The sequence below is a fragment of the Eschrichtius robustus genome, chromosome 14, assembly GCF_028021215.1.
Source record: "Eschrichtius robustus isolate mEscRob2 chromosome 14, mEscRob2.pri, whole genome shotgun sequence".
Classification (NCBI taxonomy): domain Eukaryota; kingdom Metazoa; phylum Chordata; class Mammalia; order Artiodactyla; family Eschrichtiidae; genus Eschrichtius; species Eschrichtius robustus.
Window position 1 is genome coordinate 23051708 of NC_090837.1, and position 21986 is coordinate 23073693.

Consider the following 21986-nt stretch of genomic DNA (forward strand, 5'->3'; position numbering starts at 1 on the left):
TCAGAATAAAGACTACTCAACGTCATAGCTAGTGTGTATTCATGAAACTAAATTCTGGCCTGTGGGATGTAATCAGAAGTGTCTAGTACAATTTCTAGGACATCTTTATAGGGAGAGATGTGCTTTTCTTGCTTTCTCCTTACTGATGGCTGGGATGTAGATATGATGGCTGGTGCTTAAGTAGCTATTTGAACTGTGGTGAAAGCCATGTATTAAAGATTGGGGGAGGCAAGATAGGGGAATGGATTCTTGATGATAGTGGACATAATATATCAGCCTTGAACTTCTGATCTCTGGACTTTGTTTATATAGGAGAAGATTAAACTTCTCTCTTAGGTAAGCCACTGTTATTTTGAGTTATCTACTACCTGGAGCTAAATCTAACCCTGGCTAACATAATCATCCCAAGAGAAGACTTATTTTGTGCCTATTATAAACTTGGATAATTGACCATTTCTAGAATTTAGATATATATTTTTGAAAATTAAAAGTTAGCTTCTGGTTTTCTTCTCATTATTTATCTCTGACCTATTGTATTCCTGTAATTTTCCTACATGTAGAGTTCACCCTAATGATTGTGTTTCAGTAAGACAGCTGAAGAAAAATTTTTCTTCCAAATGAGAGAAACCAAAGTTTGTAAACCTAAGTCAGTAACCAGAAATGTAAATCTATGATGTTTTATAGTTCTGCTGATTATATATGATCATTGGACACAGAGGCACAGAGTAGCAGTAAGAAATTTGGGGGAGTCTGTAAAATGGAAAGCATCTGGTGTGAAGTCTATAAAAGACTACAATATCAGGTCATTTCAAATTCTTTTGTGAGTTGAAATTTGGCTTAATATAAATGGCTTCCAAGTGGTATTGCTTCCTTCTGTTCTGGAAGAGGATATTAAAGCAGTGAAGAATGCTGTAGTTCAGTTAGGTAGATGTAAAAATCCTGGGAGGGATCACCAGGTAAGTATCATCTCTTCCACTGTTGAACATGAAGTGATAACAGGAGGAACTTAGAGGTCGTAGAAAAAGGAGAGATAAAGAATAAGTCCTGATACTGAAAGAGAAAGAGGATGTTTCATTTTAAATTCTGTTCTAAGGAATATACAAGCCTGAGGATTTTTTTCCCTTTTGAAGTGAGCAAATGAAGATCAATAAAATCTTATCATACACAAATTTAGTCTTTTTTCATAGATAGGAAAAATCTTTCCTAAAGAAAATTGAAAAGTAAGCATCATCAACAGATTATAAAAGATATGCACATAATCAGGAAAACAAAGGTGCTGATATGGTAAATTAGCATCTGGCTTATGGGGCTACATCCATGACATGGCTTTATTTTCCTATAATCACTTCCTTCAGGCACGTTCTGTCAAATCCCTCTTTCTGGGCATATTCCCAGTTCCATAACTTTCTGTGTGCTTTGGGGTATTTAAAAAATTCCAATTTAAAACTCCAGTAGTATTTCCAGTGTAAAGTTCTTCCCTTCCCCTTTCTCCAGAGCCAATGGCCCAGGCTTCATCATGAAATTTTTTTCCCCATCTCTTCTGGATATCTAGCTCTTCCAGTGTATTAGAAGGAAGGAAATGGAGAGTTTAATGTCTCTCACTTTACTGGTGCACTTGTAGCTCACTCACTGTTGATTGTTGCAGTTTCTCTGGTCACCATTGGCAGGTGTACAAATGCTAGTTCTCTTATGGAAGCACATGTATGAGTATTTTGAAGGACACTTTAGGAAATTCTCCATCACAGTTTCTTAACATGAGAGACTAAGTTCCAGTTCTGTCTCTTCCAACCTCTCTCAGTGTCCATCTCTAGAGATATAATCTAAAGCCTCCTGCTACCGGAATCCCCTCGCCTCCAGGCAGTCCTCTTGGGTAGGGTATCCCAAGATACCTAAGATATCTTGGCAAGATATCCCAAGCCACCTTCTATGATACCTAATTTTGGAAGTTCTTGCATCTTTGCCATGCCAAACAATGGGAGTTTAAGCTATACCATTGTTGCCCCCTTTCTGCTAGTTCTCTCAAATTATCGGGGCAGATCAACTATTCATTGCTTAACCTAGTAGTTCTTAGAGTGTAGTCCCTAGAGCAGCAGCAGCAGCACCTAGAAATTTGTGAGAGATGTAAATTCTTGGGCCTGGTGAGGCCCATTGGTCTGTGTTCTGATGTGCCTGAACAGCTGATTGGATTATCCAAATGGGGAATGAAATTCTCTTACCACAGGTACTCTCAGTGCTTAATTTTCTTGGAAGCCCCCAGCTCCACTTTGACTAGGGGTAGAGAAAGCCATAGGACTCCCCAGGTAACTTCTTGGAATTTCTAATGTTGTTAATGTTATTGTGTATACTGGAAAGGTAGGGGTGGGGAAAGCAGCTGCAGGAGGAGGAATATTATTTGCTATTATGCTGTATTATGCTGGGATAATAATCTCCAAATCTCAGTGGCTTATAGGTACAAAGGTTCAGTTCTCACTCAACATGAATTGCTTATTCACATTAGTTGCAGGTCAACTGTAGGCGTGCTCCACAACTTTTTCTTCCAGGACCTAGACTGGACTCAGCCCCATATCTGAGACATGCCAGTTTCATGACAGAGGAAAACAGGCATGATGGAATCATGTGATAGCTCTTAAAATTCTATTCAGATGTGGCATATGCCACTTCTACTCATATTCTGTTGGCCAAAGCTACTTATATGGCCAAGCCTGACATCACTGGAGCAAGAATTATACTCATCTCAAAGGGAAGGATTCTTTTTAGATGGGCCAGGTAGAGTAGAGCAGTGAGTATTTTGAACAGTTAACACAATTTATCACAATTTCTCAATAAATTGTAGCTATTATATTATTGCTAAAATATAGTCCCTCCCTTCAAATATAATAGGAGAGTAAATACTAACAAATATGCAACAATCAGAGAACAACTAATACCAAAATATATACATGAAGTATAATTAAAACATGGGTTTAGAGAAGAGATGTTAAGACAGTCTGCATGGTGAATGATGGCTGTGATTGGGGTGGCAGGACATGAGAAGGGAGGGGGTTCCAGAACGGGGCAACAGATTAAGCCATGACCTGAGTAGGGGTAAGCATAACTGGTGGAAAAGACAGAGAAGAGACCACTGGTTATGGACTCAGGTGACCTGATTTTAGAGTCAGGGAGGATAGGGTTGGTGAGAGAGGGTAGTCCCAGATTATGGAGGACCTCAAAAACCAAGGGAAAAATTGGATTTGATATTGTAGGTAGTAGGGTGTTTTGTTTATTTGTTTTAAAGATAGATTCAGTAGAACCATATGATCCAATCAAAAGGGAGAGCTAGATTGAGAATTATAATGCTATTTCTGCTACTTATTAGCCACTTTTCTTTGGATAAGTCGATGGTCATTCATTCATTCATTCAACAAAGTAAGTATTTAGTATTACTGTGTACTAGGCACCATTACAGGTACTGGAGATATAAAGTTGAAATGATAGAGATCCTATCTTTAACAAAGTTTTAGGCAGTTGGAAGGTAACTATAGAAAATGAAATAATGACAATAGGCAAGGAGGCTGCAATGAAGAACAAGCACCGAAGTGTGCCGGATACTCCTGAAGAAGCAGACCATAGATAAACATATCCTACCAATGGGTCAATTAAATTATTGTATTTTGAGTATGATGTAGCCATTTTGTTTTATTTATTTATTTTTTTGGCCACGCCACATGGCATGTAGGATCTTAGTTCCCTGACCAGGGATTGAACCTGTGCCCCTGCATTGGAAGCACGGAGTCTTAACCACTGGACCGCCAGGGAAGTCCCTAATTGTAGCTATTTTGAATTAGTGGAGGTAGCTCATGAGATGTCATAGATATCCTTTTGGGTGGAAAAGCAAGCTGTAGGTCCACATGTAAAGTATTATCTCACTTGAGTTGGAAAAAATGTTTGTATATGCATACAAGAGTTCAGGGATGGGGAGGACGAGTTAAAATTTTTATTTTATACTCTTCTATCTGTTCACATTTTACTGTAATATATTTTAACTTTATAATTACAACTAGTTAAACAAAAAAGTATCTCACCATAATCAACATTTACCCATGACTTTATCTCTGGACTCAAACATCCTAATCCTAAAACCTTCATGTTAACATACTTCAACTCTGACCTGGCTTCTTTCATTTATTCAACTTTTATCCTGATAATCCTAGTTGTATCTCCTTTTAGGGTCTCATCAAAGAGCTACTCTTTTCCTATATATTCTGAGGTTCACTTCTGTTATTTGTTTCGTTTTATTTTCAATTTTTTTATTGTGGTAAAACATACGTAACATAAAATTTGTTGGTATTTAACCCTTTTTCTCGGTGAACATATTCTTCCACCTCCCTATTCTTCCTCCACAGGACAAGCAACATTTCCTGAAAGGACAGCCTTGAAACTGATAGTTACAACCAAGTCTGGGCTATTTGAGAGCAGGGGACAATCCAGAATAGGAGATACATACAAAAGATCAGAGTCAGATAGTATATAAGTCAGGTATCAAGTTGTTCTTGAGGGCAAGAGCCAGGCTTTGGTTCAGGTTTCTGGGTATTTGGAGACAAGGAAGAAAAAACTTGGATAAGGAATAGGTACCAAGGCATCAATTTAGGAGATTGTACACAAGATAATTGCATCGTTAATATGGAACAACAGCAGTAACAAGAAAGAAAAGAGCTTGCTAATATGTACTTTTTTTGCAAAAAGCAGAAGCTGATCTTGTAGTATGGGTGGACCGACCTGACCTGGAAGAGGGAAGCAGGTGGCACTTTGAGAGAAAGGTTGGAGGGCAAGGCAGTTTGTGTCAGGTTCCACTCACCTTCTTTAGGCTTTCTATTAGAAAAAAAAGAATAAGATCTTCAGAGTAGGAATATAAAAACTCCCAAGCCACTCAGTGCACGTGCACACACACACAACACACACACACACACACGCCTACAGGTAGGAGATCTTTTTTACTGGAATGCATGATATGCTAATGATCTGATAAAACAAGACTACACTGTTATTATTGGGGTAAATATTTCAATACTACCTTTCAGAAACTGACTTTTAAAAAAAGATTAAGCCACTTGTTTAGGAACATATCTTTTGATGTTTCTGTCTTTACCAAATCCTGGTTTGTATTAGAACTTCTATTTCTGGGGAGATTATTGAGAAAGTTATTGAAAACCAGGCTTAGACACATCTGGAATTTTTCAGATTGTCTCACCCATTTCAGAGTGGTTTTTAGATATAAGTTTGAATGAAGTCCATACTACCTTCAAGCTAAACTCTACTAGGTTTTGTATTTCTTTTTGGATGAATTTGTTACCTTTCTTCCCTCCCTCCATCCCTCTCTTCCTTCCTTTCATCCTTCCTCTCTCTTTCTGTGTCTCAATCCTCAGACCCAGGTTCCTTATCCATTTAAATGCATTTTATTATTATTTTGAATTGTACTCTAAGCTTTTTGAGGTAAAACGTTTAAACAGGGTTTCATATAAAATTAAGACAAAAATACTTACAGGAAACATATTTTATACCTAGAAAGTCCAAGTAAGTTGACTAAGATATAGAAAAAATGAGAGTTCAATAAAATAAATAGCATTACACTTAGCAGATATGAAAATTGTGACTGTTACTTGTCATTACGATCTGACTGCTTCAGGAAGCAGAGGTTTTTTTTTTTGTTTTTTTTTTAAGATTTCTTTTTCTTAAGTTGGAACTGATTCTGACACAGAATAGTCACTGTGTTTTAGGATTGAAATTTAAAAATTTTATCTTTGAAATGGTGGTGCTAAAGTTGGTGAGAATTATAAGAAACAACCTTTCCATCTACTTTTTGGGGGCAGTTGAGAAAGGTTTGTGCACAGTTTTGTTTTGTTTTTTTAAGAGTTTGTAGTCATAGATGAACCGTATTAGGCTAGCATATGTTGTTATAAAGATACAGATTGGTTTCATCTTTATTTGGCCTTACTAGCTTTGTTCTGTTTCATTGGCTCTAATGTGTCTAAACAAGACACCATATAGAGCTATGGTGTTCTTAGTGGAATGCTATAAAATATTGACATTTTATTATATCTTTCAAATGCTCTATAGACGATAATTACAGAAAATTGTTTCGTGGTACATACTTACAATAAATTAATATCATCAGCACATGTCCATGAATAAAATAACCCATTTAACCAAGAATGTTGTTGATCTGTTTTCTCAACTTTTCATACGGACATTAGTTTGCTAATTTTTAATTTTTGTTGTCTGGTGCTAGAAGATGAGTGATAGCTCATGCCAAAGATTTAAAAATTTATGAGAGAAAAAGTTTTAAGTAGAGAGAATTATGTATTAACTTAATTTTTCTGTGAATTGGGGAAAGCTGATCACCTTTTAAAAAAAATAACAGCTTTATTGTGATATTTTCCACATATCATAAAATTTACCCTGTTGAAGTGTACAATTCAGTGGTTTTTCATTTATTCACTAAATTGTGCAACCACTGTCCAATTCCAGATCATTTTAATCTCTTGCCAAAGAAACCCTGTACCCATTAGCAACCACTCTTCCTTTCTCCTACTGCCCAGACCCTGGCAACCACTCACTAATCAACTTTCTGTCTCTAATCGACTTTTTGCCGGTTCTGGACATTTCATATAAATGGAATCATACATTATGTGTCTCTTTTTTAGCAGCAGAACATCTGAATCCAAGTCTGGAAACACCAGCTTTCTTTTTTTTTGAATGTTATTTTATTTATTTTTTTATACAGCAGGTTCTTATTGGTTATCCATTTTATACATATTAGTGTATATATGTCAATCCCAATCTCCCACTTCATCCCACCACCACTCCCCCCGCTCCCCGCCACTTTCTGGAAACACCAGCATTCTTAACACAGCAAATTTGAGCAAAACTTCAGTAATATTGCTAGACTGGATTCCTCATCCCAGCAGGTGGGATGATACACGAAAGTGTTGATTTGATGATAGATTCATCAACCGAGTAAACAGAACATTTCAAGGAGATGCTCTTTTGTTTAGAATTATTAGTGTTGCAAGAGGGAGGAATACCTAGTAGAAATGTGAACATGAAAACCCTTTAAGATACTAAATGAAAAAGGAAAATAATTTAAAATAGTATTTGTATACTTTGGTTAAATCTTTAACCCTATTTTGGTAGTTATTTGCTATTCAACTTTTGTCATTTACAGCATATAGCTAACCCCAGCTACTAACATGGAAAGTCATCCTTTGCACTCTATTCTACGTGCAGAAGACTGCCAATAATTGTGTTAGATGGTATAATTGATAAGTGTTTCTGTGGGGGTTGGATCTTCTGAATTACCTTCCATGCAAGTTAGTTTTTGTCTTATATGTGCATTCAGAATAAACAGAAAATTCTTTATGATCTTAATTGCTATTGCTTAATTTGTAATCAGAGTGTCCACTATCTGACCCATTCATATCCTTTTGAAATAGGAAGAAAAAGCCCTCTCTTGTTTTTATATGGATGGCCGGATAGACAGCACTTTAAAAATCAGCATATGAATGTTTTGACTATCTCACTTAAGACAGCCTGTCAGTTTGGCAGCTCTGAGCCTGTTATTTCTGTGTCTTCTCTTTTCTCATTTTCATGTTTTGACAAATGAGATTGTACTTTTGACAAGTGATTTATACTTCATCTAAGGTTTTGAAAGTGTTTTTAATTTATTTATTAAACTATCTTAAATATCATTTTATCCACTCATTTTTGGGTTAATATAAGATTCTCTTTAATACAAATGAAAATAGAAAGTGATAGCACTGGAGTTCTTAAATAAAAAACATTATTGGGCAATAATTATTTTTCAGAATAATTATTGCTTATTTTTCAGAAGGTTATATTTTTTTCTATTAAGCATCTTCAGACTTAGGCCAGGGTGTAGTACTGATTTAACGGGAAAAGCCCCTTCTGGTGTTACTTGGGAGAGTGTATCTTTCAGAACTGAAGGTATTTACAAGTGTCCTTTGGTAAATGAATAAATGCCATGCTGAAAATTTTATTGCAAAAGGAAATTCTATGTATTCTTATCATATAACCAACGTTAATTTCACTGATTCATTGAATGAATATTTAATGAGTACTTAATATGTGCTGGGACCTGTTCTAAATACTGGACTTACAGTGGTGAACAATACAGATACCACTCCCTAGACCTTACATTCTGTTGGGTGACATAGTGATCAAATGAGTAAATAATGCAATTTCAAATTGTAATATGTGGCTTGAAGAAAACAAAGCAAAGTAAGAGAGTATGTAGTCAGTTTGGGGAGGGTAGTTGATTTTGTTCAGGAGGACTTCCCTGAGGACTTGTTATTTGAAAAGAGACTTGAATACTGAGAAGGAATATCTATTCTGGAGGAAGAGATTTCCAGGCAGACATAACTGCAACTACCAAGGTCATGAAGGAAACATAAGAAGACAGGTCTAGCCACAGCACAGTTAAGGAAAAGTATGGGAGGGTGTGGAAGGGGAAGCTGGGACAAAGTGAGAGAGTAGCATTGACATATATACACTACCAAATGTAAAACAGATAGCTAGTGGGAAGCAGCTGCATAGCACAGGGAGATCAGCTCAGTGCTTTGTGACCACCTAGAGGGGTGGAATAGGGAGGGTGGGAGGGAGGCTTAAGAGGGAGGGGATATGGGGATATTTGTATTATACATATAGCTGATTCACTTTGTTATACAGCAGAAATTAACACAACACAACATTGTAAAGCAATTATACTCCAATAAAGATGTTAAAAAAAAAAAAGTATGGTAAGAGATGAGGATGAAAGGTAGAGGCTAGATGATGTAGGGAGGGCCTTGTAGGACGTGGTAAAGCCTTTGTATTTCTATTCTTGGTGCAAAGGGAAGCCTTAAGCAGGTTTCAGACAGGGAACTGCATGATCTGATTCACGTTATTGAAAGATCATCCTGGCTACACAGAGAGACTGGATCACAGGAAGCAAACTGAAGCTACTGTAGTAGTCCAGTTGATATTAATGACAACTCTGACTAAAGAAGAAGGGGTAGAGGTGATGTGAAGTGGCAGGATATGAATTAGAATTTGTAGGTAGAGAGCTGAGGACTTGGTATTGGATTAGATGTTGAGGGTGAGGAAAGGAGCGGAATCAGAGGTAACTGTTTAAAGTTTTTGGCCTGAGCTGCTGGAGGAATAGAGATGCCATTAATTGAGATAAAGTAAGACTGAAGAATGACCAGATTCTTGGGGGAAAATCAAGAATTTTGTTGAGATGTCTTAGTGAAGATGTTGAATAGGCAGTTATTTATACAAGTCTGGAGCTCAGAGAGGTAGGAATTTGAGGTATAAATATGGGTGTCATCAATTAAGAGATGGTATTTAGACGCTTGGGACTAGCTGAGATCTGAGGGAGTAATTATAGGCAGAAAAGAGAGCAGAAGACTGTGCCTTGGAGCTCTCCAGCATACATACATATCTGTTCATGCGTATATATTCATGCAAGAAAAACTTGTGTCCCAATATAAACAAAATCGAATGTGTCTGTGTGAGTCAGCCACGGTTCTTAGTTGCAAGTAACAGAAAACAACTGTGACTTCTAATCAAAAGGTACCTGGATTTCAGCCATAATGGGCCCACAGTAACTGCTGTATCCTGGTTGCCAGAGCTGGAACCACCACTGCGGCTGGATGTTGTATATGGTGATGAGCTCCATGGCACTGATGACCGTAGCAACCGGATGTTCCTGTGGGTCTTGCTAGAGTAAATTCTCTGTCATTATTCTTTGAGTCACTTGCTTCACTTTCAAACTTCTGGCAAAAAACTTTGCCAGAGGTATTATGTTTTTATCCCAGCTGTCGGGTGGTGGGTATCAAGTAATTATCTGACCTCTTTGGTTACTGTCATGAGAGGTATTTCCTACATTCCACCAAGACTCAGATAATGGGGAATTCCCCCAAAACAGAGGATGAGAGTTAAGATACCAGGCAGTTCAACAACCATAAACAGGTGTCCTTTTGGTGAGTGTGATCCATTTGGTTGCTTATAAATTCATAGCAACAAGTCAGTATAGTGCCTCCAAATGGACCTCAAGAGTAATATTTTTTTTCTACTGACTCTTTTCTCAAAGCCTGTTTCCTGCCATAGGATTGAAAAGAGATCTACTTTCCCTGTGTTCCTTTTAAGCATAGCCAGAGAAATATAGCCTCTTTTGGTTAAAAACACACAAGTAAATAAGCCCCCAGTTCAAGCATCTTTATTAAGTAAACCTTAACGTATTAAAACACACATGTAATTACTACCCTTGCACATCCAGGATTCCTTTAAGAACGTTAATAAACCCAAAGCTGTATATTCTGCCCCAAATATCTGACCACTGAATTTACTCCAGATAAATTCTCTAAATTTTAACTAAAGATAACATATGCTGAAGTTTCTCCCAGGTTGACAAATTATATAACAGCAAAATTACACATGCCCTATAGCTATGGCTACCTGGTAGAGAGAAGTAACAAGATTGTAGCCCAAAATATTATAGTCCATTGATCTGATCTATATGAGAAAATTGTAACATAGTCATAGTATTCTTAAGATGGAAGATTTGGACTTCCCTGGGGGTGCAGTGGTTAAGAATCTGCCTGCCAATGCAGGGGACATGGGTTCGAGCCCTGGTCCGGGAAGATACCACATGCTGCGGAGCAACTAAGCATGTGCGCCACAACTACTGAGCCTGCACTCTAGAGCCCGCGAGCCACAACTACTGAGCCCATATGCTTAGAGCCTGAGCTCCGCAACAAGAGAAGCCACCGCAATGAGAAGCCTGTGCACTGCAACGAAGAGTAGCCCCTGCTCGCTGCAACTAGAGAAAGCCCACGTGCAGCAGTGAAGACCCAACACAGCCAAAATAAATAAATACATAAAATAAAATTTATTAAAAAAAAAAAAAGATTAATTGCTTACCAAAGAGATAACAAAGTATTTGCAGGCTAGTACCCATGTCCTTTAATAAGCTTCATTGGAAAATGACTGAATGCTGGACTTCTTCAGTGAGTGCTAGATTTTGTTGTCTTCCTTCAAAGAGTATTGAACTTTGTTCTGCCAGATAGTTAAATTACTTGTAGATTAAATGTGCTTTTTTCAAGATTTGTTTTTAAGCTTTGTTAGGGTGAGTTTACAGTATACTTTAGTTAACCTCTTCTGTTAAGAAATGACATTTCTGAGGTCTCTACTGAATGTCTCAGGTATTCCCTCCACTCTGGCTATTGGAACTTGAAAGACTTGCAGCCCTAGAGAGTTCTGACAATTGTTCTTACAGCTTCCCTTCACTTAGCCTTGTGGAGTTTTGCCCTACATTGGGCAACGTTGTATTCAACCAGAACTCAAGAAGCCCCTGTGTTGATCTCTGGAGCACCTGTCCATGTAGCCCCCTTAGAGTTCATTTTCTCCGTTTCTCTACCCGGAATGTTCCAGCTTCATTGGCTTCCTCAAACTGATCTCTGTCTCCTCACGACCATTGTGCTCTGCTTGGGATCCCCTTCCTGCTCTGTGGTCCGGAAAGTGCCTCCAGGCAGAAATCCAGGGTGATCATAGGGGTTACCTCATTTGTTTTGCTTCTCTAAAGGTTCATAGTACTGTGTGCATATTGTTGTCTGAAACAGTACGAAAACAGTGTTTTTCCTGTATTTTATCCAGTTTTCTAGTTATGCCAGGAGAGTAAGCCTGGTCCCAGTTGCTCTGTTATGAACAGAAATCCCATTAGAAAAATGATTTTACCACTGAAACACATGAAGATTAGTTCTGGCAGCTTGTGGCCCTTAATATATAATCAACACAAAATCCATGGTATGATGAAGAAAGAGAAAAAAATTAGGGTTAGCATAGTAAAACAACCACAGTAACAACAATGCTAAACATATAGCATTATATACAGGTTATATATGTGTATAATTACATATATAGTTTAATACTCCCAACAACCATACTTAGATAGTTGCTATTATTATCTCCATTTTACAGAGTTGGAAACTGAGGTACAGAAAAATGAATTAATCCAGGGTCACACAGCTAGTATATGGTGGATCTAAGGTTTGAACCAGGCATTATTAGCCAAATAAAAATTGCTGCCTCAGGAAACTGGGTAGGTCTCCCACCCATCCCAACTGAGCAGTGAATTATGTTGTATTTTTTTCTTTTTTCACCAAAGCTTTATACATGTCACCATTATGTAAATGACCCACAAATCTCTTTATAGCTATAGCTGTAGACATAGATATATATCCTTACCTCCAGACAATCCCTCCACCTACCTACTTTACATTCCTGTGTATCTCTTACCACTACCTCAGACCTATAAGTCTCAAACTGAATTTAGTACCTACCTGTTCTTTCTGTGATCCATACTTTAGTTAGTAGGGTATCTCTTTTTCTAAAAGATGATGAAAAATTTGGGGATCATCTTTAAATCCTTCCTTCTCTGTCTCTTTCATGTAACAAGTTCTTAGGACCTGTTCTACTTGTGAAATGTCTCTCAAGAAGGGCCTTTTTCCACTTATGCTGCCCTAATTCAAGACCTCTTCATCCCTTATTGATCTTTTGTAATAGAAACTGATTTGGCCTTCCTGTCTTTAGTGTTCTCATATTCTTCCTGTCCTTCACAGTACTTCCAGAGTTAGCATAAAACTCAAATAGATTTGCTAATGCCTTGATTAAAACCCTGTGCTGCTCATCATTGTATTCTAAGTCAGGAATTAATAACAAGGCTTTGGAGTCTGACTCCAATTTCCTTTCTTCCAGCCATGATTCTTTGGGAATTTACTTAACCCTTTAGCCTTAATTTCCTCTTCTGTAAAATGGGCATAATGATAGTTCCTCCTCATAAAGGTGTTAGGAAGAATCGATGAATAAAAAAAATATATAAAAGACTTCAATGCTTAGCACATCCTCAACAGATGATAGTTATTATTATTGTTGTTAAGGTAATAGCACTCACAGCCCTCTAACCTTAAGTCCGCTATGCCTTGCCTTGTGTTATATGTGTCAGATCTGTGAGATGACTTGATAATGTGGCCCATGTTTTCATACGTCCATATTTTGGCTCATGCTCTTTTCCTTCAGTCTGGCACATTCCTCCCCAAACACTGTCTCAGCTTGTTGAAAGGATACTGTGCCACCTCTCCTGTAAAACCTTTCTCTGTTACCACAGTCAGAATTAATTACTCTTTAGGGCTCCCATAGTCTTAATGAGAGAATATGTCATTAATTATTTCATTCTTTTAGCACTTAGCTTGCACTAAGAACTTGGGCTCTCAAAGTCAGATGAATGGCAAGATCAGTAGGGTTAGCTGCTGTTGTTATTGTTATTTTTATTAGTTGTGTACCTGTCTTTTCCTTCAACCTCACAAGACTGCTCTGTCCTTAAGGGCAAAAATCATCTGATTTATTTTTGTCTCCTCTCACAGTACCTAGTACAGTCCCTTGTATAGAATGAGTACTCAGTCAATATGTGTTGACTTTACAGGATTGGGCTTCAGCCTGTCTGACACTGTCTGATATAGTGGAAGGAAGTGAGGTGGATAAAGTTAGAGGTGATTTTCCCTGGATGTTGTAGAACAGTTTACTTCCCAAGGAATGGGAGCATGGTTCTACATCTACTTTGCAGTGTGGCAGAATTCTTATGCAACAGGTTATTTTAGTTTTCTTTTTTTAGCAAAGCAAGGCCTTTAATATTCTGAAAGCACCCAATTGTGTGAAATATCACTAATGAGGCCAAATTTTTTGGTCTCAAATATACTTCTACTTTTGTCCCTTTATTTCCTAATATCTCTTTAGATACTTGAAAATAAGTTAGAGGTCTTTGGGAAAATTAATATATTTTCCAAATACTGTTTCACATTGAGTTTAATATTCTAAAACACAATAAATGTAAATAACTACGAAACTAGCTTTTCTGGGCATTTACCCTGTGATCAATGTCAGACATATCACTCCTTAGGAAATCTTGAAGAAACTCACAACAATGAAAAAAGGTGTGTTTTCTCCATGCATTTCCTCTTTCTTGCTTTTGTTCAGATTTGAATAGACAAGTAGTTATTGAGGAAAATACTACTTTAATAGACTGTTTTACAGTATCTCCCTTTAGGGAAGTGATTTGCAAAGTGCTATGTTTAAAAATGGAGTGGTACAAACGCCTTTTAGTAGCTGCATATCTGAGAAACTGTTCTTACTGTTGACATTGGATCTTTGAAACAATAAGCTAAATTACAACATTTTGAGCTGTGTTAGCTTGGTACCTCTATATAAATAATTTCTAAGGGAGAAAGTATACTAGTATAATAGTAATTCTATAAATATTTCAGATATAATTACCAAGTCAGTTTGGATTAAGCAAAATAAATAAAGGCACAAAGAAAAAAGCAAGATGATTTAATATAGTATTCATATTTACAGGCTTTTAGGTAATGGTCTTCTTTCGAGTGGTACCTACTAAATGAAAGCTGAAACACTCACCAGTCAGCAGGGAAAGAAATGCCATATAAATAAGTGACCCAAAGGAAATATACCTAAAAAATTGAAAACCAGCTTAAAACTTCACTTTGAAGTCTTAGATTATGTCGAAACATAAATATTTCCTCTGTCTCCTTTCTTGTTACAGTCCACTTGTCTCAGACTCCCTCTCCCCCAGTTTAAGTAACTTTGTCATTTATTAAGTCCAACAACATCTGAGCATGGGAGATTGCTCTTCAGTCCACAGACCATGCGTGGTATGCATATGGATTCACAGATGCCCTCAAAAAACCACCCCATAGATTAGGAACCATGTAGGTCTCTTAATTTACATATGGGAAAGTGAAGCCTTGAGTGGTTAAATCAACAGTCACAAATTATGACTTGCAGATGGAATTTAGACCTACAGGCATGTTTTGTTTGGCCTGTTAAGATGCTTTAAAACTTTTGAGCAAACAGTTAAAATCAGGAAAATTTTAGCTTCTCATGAAAATTTAGAGGATCTGGCACTGTTGGACTGATATTCCTGTATGGCATCAATTGACTAGCATTATGTAGCATGTAGCAACTCCCTCTTTTACATGATTTATCTTTCTCCAGATTTACAATCCTTACAATTCCCTTTTATCTTACACCTGACTCTGTTTCATTTATTCATGTCATCTGCCTTGCCCTTCTGATAATTTTTGTTGTATAGCAAGGTAGAGGCAGAGTAAAAAATAGAAACTTTTATCTTGACCTCTAAGCAATTGTAGGTTCCTGCCCCCATCACTCAGGCGTTGGTTTTTAAGCCTTGGATTCTAGTCCTTCCATTACTATTGACTTGCTGGGTGGCATTGAAGGGGTCAGTTAACTCCTGTGAATTTCAGTTTTGATATCTATCATATCTGTCAAATGGTCATTATAAGCATTTTAATTATGCACATAATTTAAAAATCCAAAGGTTTATATACAAAACAGCCTCATAAAATCATGGTTAATATTTTGTTAGATTGCTTCAGTCATGCCTCTTGACTATTGTTAATACCTTTAATGCCCTGCATCCTACAGGATAAAGTCCAAATTTCTTTGCCTTACAGTGTTCCCTACCATTTGGTTCCAACATACCTTGCCAAAGTATCTTTTACTTTATATGGAATGGAATGGAATTTCCCTCATTCATCATTCAATCTCTACCCTCCCTTCATTCTTTTATCCCATAAATATTGAGCACGTCTGCTGTGCCAGGCACTATGCTGGCACTGAGGATTACAAAGCTGAACAAGACAAAGTTTCTGCCTCTAACATTCTCATTCTTAAGCCTTATATTTTAGGCAAGTCAATATATTTTGTATCTTGAATACATCTTGTATAGGCTTGCCTCCTTTGCTCACACTATTCTCCCTTTTCTTTTTCTTTCATTATTTCATTCAACAAATATTTATTGATTGCTTATTGTATCAGGCACTGTTCACTGGGTGTTGATATTATACAGAGTAAAGTCCCTGCTCCCTTGGAATTTATATTCTTGGGGATATAAGACATTAAATAAATAAAATATATGTCATAAAGGCCATGAAGTAAATGTAGCAGGGGAAGGAAGATAGAAGGTAACAGTCATAGTGCTATTATTTTTAGAAGGAATGATGAGAGACAGCCTTTCTAATATGATATTTGAACTGAAGGAATTAAGGGAGGGATCCAAGAGGGTATCTGGTGAAAGGGTGATTCAGGCAGAGGGTGCAACACATATATGCTTGATATATTCAAGGGACAGTGAGGTGGCCAGTCTGGCAGGGGCTGAGAAAGGGAGTGGAAGAGGGGTAAGAGATGAGTTCTGAGAGTTAGACGGGTCCAGATCCTGAAGAATGTTACTGCCTGTGGTAAGGACCTTGGCTTTTGGCTCTAGAATGAGTTGTATCTCCTCTGAATTTCTACTTCAGATTCCTTTGTGACACCTTCCTTGACCATCCCTGTTTACAATGGTTTCTCCTTCTATCTCCTGGAATGCTACTTACCACGTAATTCGTTTGTTTAACTGACCAACGCAATGTCTGATTGTCCTCTTATAGGTCTTCAGCTCTGTCCTAACTTCTTTGTAACTAGTCTTTCTAGCGTAGGGACTTAGTTTTATACCTTTCTATATCCTACATGATGTTTTGCACCTAGTTGGGACTTAATATATGTTTCTTTTGTGAGGCTCCAGCCTCAGATATCAGCAGTAGGAATTGGAAAGCAATGTCTAAGAAAGAAGTGAAAGGACTTTGTGATAGATGAGACATAGGAATGATGTTAATTAAGGTTTTAGTTTGTGATCCTGGAAGAATAACAGTGCTATGGACAGATACAGGAAAGCTGGGAAGAGAAACTGATTTGGGGGTAGATTGATGAATTTGGTTTGGAATTTATTGAACTTCCATGTTAGTAGGATATCCAAGTTAAGCTGTGCAGAATGGTTTGGATATGTTAGGACATATACAGAGTATTGATGTTATTTGTGACTGCTGCCTGCAGTATGTAATTTCAAGAGCAGGGATAGCCTTATCTATCTGGCAAATAATAGGTGCTGGCAAATAATAGGTGCTTAAATCATAGGCACTTAATAGTTTTATTGAGCAGAGAGGTAAGGTTGGTGTGTAGCTATGATGCATATCATGGCTTAACTATACTTGTTAATATTATTATTTTTTAAAAGACAATGATTTCACCATTGAATTTCAGACTCTTAGGCTTAGAAAAAAATCTCGAAAGTAATTTGTTTTAGTTAACTGTTTTGGGTATTTTAATGACATTTACAATATATCTGATATAGTTAGTGTCCAATCTGCTTCCAATCATCCACATCAGCCAGTCCTGCCAATGCATTATAGAACTCTGACATTAATAAGTTAAATATTGTTGAAACAATGGAGTGATGATACATCAGTTGCTATTATTATGTTCATCAGTTAGTATTCTAGTAGCTTACACTACCCATTAATTCCCAGCTATCAAAGTAGCCTCATGGTGAGATAAGAATTACTAGACATGTTGGATGACAAATAATAGAATTACATTGTATTTTGTATTTGGAGATGTGTCTCCTTAAATAGGATGGAATCATTTTATAGAAGCTGAATGAAACTCAATCTTAATAGCAATATTTTTTATAATAATAAAATTAGTGCTAAATTTAGAGAAGCAGAGTCTATTCTTGATTAAAATTTTTACTTTGTCAGATATCTTAAATCTTTTTCCTTCAAGTCACACTTTTAGATTATATAGCCTTTTGGTCTAGAAACCTTTTCTATTCCTTTTTTCTCTTGATATAACTCACGAATCTAGATCTTTTGAAATGGTTTCCTGATTCCGTAGGTCTATTCTGGCTCTGATTCCTTGGGAGCTGTTAGGTGCCTCTGAAACTGTGTGCTTACTTTTTGCTTTGGAACAGATGTCGTGGCACTAAGACCCAGAAACCATTTGCTCTGTGTGGCTGGAGCTGGGCAGGCTGTGCTCACACTGAAGGGAAGGAAGTCATTAGTGCAGACTGAGCTGTGGAGTTGGGTTCTTGCAGGATTTCCTTCCAGCCTTTCCCCACTAAGGTTCTTGGGAATTAAAAAAAAAAAAAAAAAAAAAAATCTAAACACACAAACCAAGTTTTCCTATTTACAGTGTTCAGGGAAGGTAGGCATTTCGGGAAGGGCAGATCCTTTCCCCAAGCTATCCAAGAAAGAAGAGAAAACAGCGTAAAGAAGCTCTGATTACAGATCTTTGGAATTTTCTTTGCTAAATTTTACAAACGAGAAATACACCCAGAATTTTGGGAATTGCTCCAGGCTGCGCGTGAGGGTTTGATTGCTTGTCTAATCTTTTTTTGAGAAGAGGAGAATTCGCCAAAAGGGGTTTGGATGGCAGGAGCCCGGCTGGGTTTGTGCAGCAGCTTGCGTTCTCCGTCTCTTCTCTGAGGGAGGGTCTTTGCAGCCGGCTTGGAGACCCCCTGCCGCAGGCTCTTTTTGCTGGCGCTGGCCTGAGGGGAAAATGCTCCGCTCTGGCAGGAGTACGCTGGTTGCTGCTGGGACTTCCTAGCCCCGTGGGAAGTGTGTTCGTGGTTTGGGGATACTTTTCATTGAACTGAAGGCGAAAAGACTGGACTCTCCTGGGCTCTTTCCCTTCGCAGTGAAAATGGGAAAGAATTAGGGGGTGGGAGGGAGGCAGCATGACTTGCAGTCGCCGCTGCCCTGCATCTGTCCCCAGCCCCCAGCCAGCATCTTGATGTTCCACGTATCGGCTGTACAAATATGATGAAATGGCAGCCCCGGAAGAAGGTAAGTGTCCCGGAGTGGGGACGGGGCCCTGATGCCCGACCCAGGGAGGGGTGACAGGGGGCGGTTGCCCTCGGGTCCCTCCACTCCTTCCGTAGTTTGCTGGACGGGCAGGTCCAAGTAGCTCTGTTCCTTTAGGGACTTAACACCAGTCCCTTAGGGACGGGTTACCAAGTCTGATCTGCGTCCATTGCCCTCTTAAGTTTTTCCTTCTTGGTATGCCCAGACTCTTCAGGGGTGACAGCTCAGAAACATCCCTTTGCCTTAGAAGCCCGGTGGAGCCAGCCACACGATTAGCTTTGCAGGAGCCAGCCAAGAGCTGCCAGGGTCTAAGGACTCGGTGGCGCCTCGTCTACGGGGAGCCATTTGGGGTTGTATTCCCGACACATTCCAGTGTCCCTGCAGGTGGGTGTTGTAGCACCTACTTCCCCAAGGGGTTAATAGGCTCTGAGCCGCTGGCAGCCGCTTCTCCAGGGCCCCGCTGGGGGGCGAGCATCCCTAGCACAACCGCCCAGCAGCTGGTTCCTGGGCAGCGGGGGCCGCGGGGCCTCCAGCCTGAGCTCCTGGGGCCGGGCCTTCTGCCCGCGGGGCTCCCGGGCGGCTGCGTGGGCCCGCGCGAGAGCACGCGCCGACCATTGTCACGGGTGTGTGTCTGTGCGTGGCAGCGTGCACGGGCGTGTGTGCATCGATCGTGGGGAAGAGGGGGAGGGGGCACTTTGCGTTTTGCGAGATTATTTCCTAATATGGCTCCTTTGTTGAGAACTCAAGAAAAAAAAAATCCAGTGGTTCTATCAAAATAAATTGCTATTGGTCCCAGAAATAACGTTTCTAAATGTGGGACTGGTCGCTACCCCAGGACGTTCAGGGAGAAAGACAGCTTTCTTCAAGTTGTTGGCGGCTGTAGCTTTGGCTAGGGCTCCCTTTTGCTAACTTGTCTGACTGGCGCTGTTAGGTGAACCCAGTGGTTCACTGCATAGCAGGACTTTTTCCCCCACTTCAAATACCTCATTTGGCCGTGTTTTTTATTGACATTCTTTTGAAGGAAAACAGCGAACTGAACGTGCTGTGCCTCTCCCCAGCCATGACCTGTCTCTGTTAGCAGCTGCCTGGTGTTTTACTTGAACTAGCTAAACTGACTCTTTCTTTGTGGCATGATGTGTGATACCATGTTTTACATCAGAGCTGAAATAGAAATCATGTGTGAAATGCATGAGAAGATATTGTGCATTTGTTTTATTGCTAGAAAATCTAACAAACCCTGCTTCAGTACAGCCTGGTGAATTGAAAGGTTTTCTTTGATATCTAATTTGCTATCTGAAACGAAGTCATTTCTATCGCATTCTGAAGTCAGAATCTCTCATATATTAGTTCTCATAGAGCTTCTTTAAATGATACTGGTTTCATGTGTTTTAGTTAAGAGATCCATGCATCTCCCCCCACCACCCATAAAAATCAGAGTTAAGATGAGGAAAACCCATAGAAGAAACCATATAATTAAGAAATTTAAACAGATTCTGTGTATTCCTGGAGCCCTCCCCCCAATTTCTTCTATATTTGTAAATTGCATATTTATGAGTACTTTTAAGATGTCTGCAAACTATACATTCATAAATGTCTGTTTTTTCTATTTTACCCAATATGCAGTAACTCACGTGGTTATGTCTGAGGAAACCCCTCTGGGTACTGGTATTGCTTGAACCACGGAAGTATTATTCTTGGCAGTCAGGTGGATTTCTGGACTCTGGAAGATTCTGTTTCAAGTGTTAGGATTCACTCTGCAGTATTTACTCACTCTGTGATGCTTAAATTGCTATACCAGAAGGTTGTGTTTATTCACTGCATTCATAATCCCAAATCATCATGTTATAAGGATCCAGATATAATTCTGCAAAGTTCATAGAAGATTAAAAATTAAGCTGAGCCATTAAGTACTGTGTGATTATTTGGTGGTGGCTTGAGAACAATTCTTCCTTCTTCTACATTGGAAACGGAAGCTTCCTTGGAAGAATATTCAACTCCTGTAGGGCACCAATAAGTCTTTACAAAGATTAGGTTTATTTTTTTACTCTTGCAAGAATACTCACATGATCAGATCATTGCTGTGGTTTCTGGCTGGGCCTGCTAACACATTTGTAGTGGTACAGTCACATGCCATGTGTTTTGTCAAACTGTTTCACAAAAACCATTTACACCACAGATGAAAAGTGATACTACATTGATGTGATTTTAACAAAGCTAAGAAGATCATCCATAGAATGCTGCCCCAAGCATCATTTGCTATAGCTGGGCTTCATGGCTAGGATTGATGGTAACTTGCTATCATGGTGCCCTGTCAGCCACTACCAGTGCTGGCTTTTGTAAATTCTGGGCTCACTGTAAGAGAATGACCATAGGTTCTATGTTTCTTTGTTTCTAACTGAGCATGCAGCTGGGGTACATGATTGAAGGGGAGTTCTTTACTCTTCTTTCCTCTGCTTATTTGCTGGGTTTAACTAAATACTAAAATTCAAGATGTGGGCTCTGGAGTATTCAATTAGGGTCTGCTACCTTTTTCACAAAGAAACCACCGGAACACGATTAATCATGTTCCACTCTCAGGACCAGTGAGGAGCTTAGTTAGCCATAGCTTTGCTCCCTCATTTCTGGATACTACCACCAAGATGCTCTTCTTCCCTCCCCTTCTTGAAGAAACAGTGATTTTTATCTACCTCTGAATTCCTGGAGCATTTAGAATCTATGCGCTTTTAGGCTTATTGTCCTTTACTGATAGTAAACTTTTTTTATCTTAGCCTCTCAATTATTCTTAAAGCTCCTTGAGTTCAGGAACCACGCTTCACACCTCTTTTTTGGTGCCAGGGATAATATAGTTGCTCAGTAAATATTTATTTGATGTAACAGTAAATAAGAACTATTGCTTTGTAAAACTCGTATTTATTTTTAGGGTGGTATGATCTTTAAATGTAAAAAGGTTCAGAATGTTTCAGTTGACTCATAGGTATTAGACTGTAGTGGATTATTAAAGAAAACCAGCATATTTTGGCACTCACTTCTAATCTTTTGTAGACAACTTCAGGGAGGGGACAGCTACACTTTCCACACAGGCTCCGTGGCAGTCATTGTTAAGACAGACTACCAGGCTCCGGATCCAGTGTCATGATTCCTTTTATTAACATAACCTTATTGGCCTGGCAAAATATACTTTCCCAT

General features: G+C 38.7%; 1 protein-coding gene across 3 annotated transcripts in view; it reads left to right on the forward strand.

The window, feature by feature from the left end:
* TTC28 (tetratricopeptide repeat domain 28) overlaps window positions 1-21986 on the forward strand; it is a 587442-nt gene that overhangs the window by 159810 nt on the left and 405646 nt on the right. Inside the window, exon 1 of one of the 3 annotated variants that reach the window (XM_068563684.1) lies at window positions 18059-18782. The exons of the other annotated variants lie outside the window; for them this stretch is intronic. Coding sequence (XP_068419785.1) covers window positions 18756-18782 — 27 coding nt within the window. The 5' untranslated portion in view covers window positions 18059-18755. Of the gene's footprint in view, window positions 1-18058; window positions 18783-21986 lie in introns of those variants that run through there. 3 annotated transcript variants of the gene reach the window in all.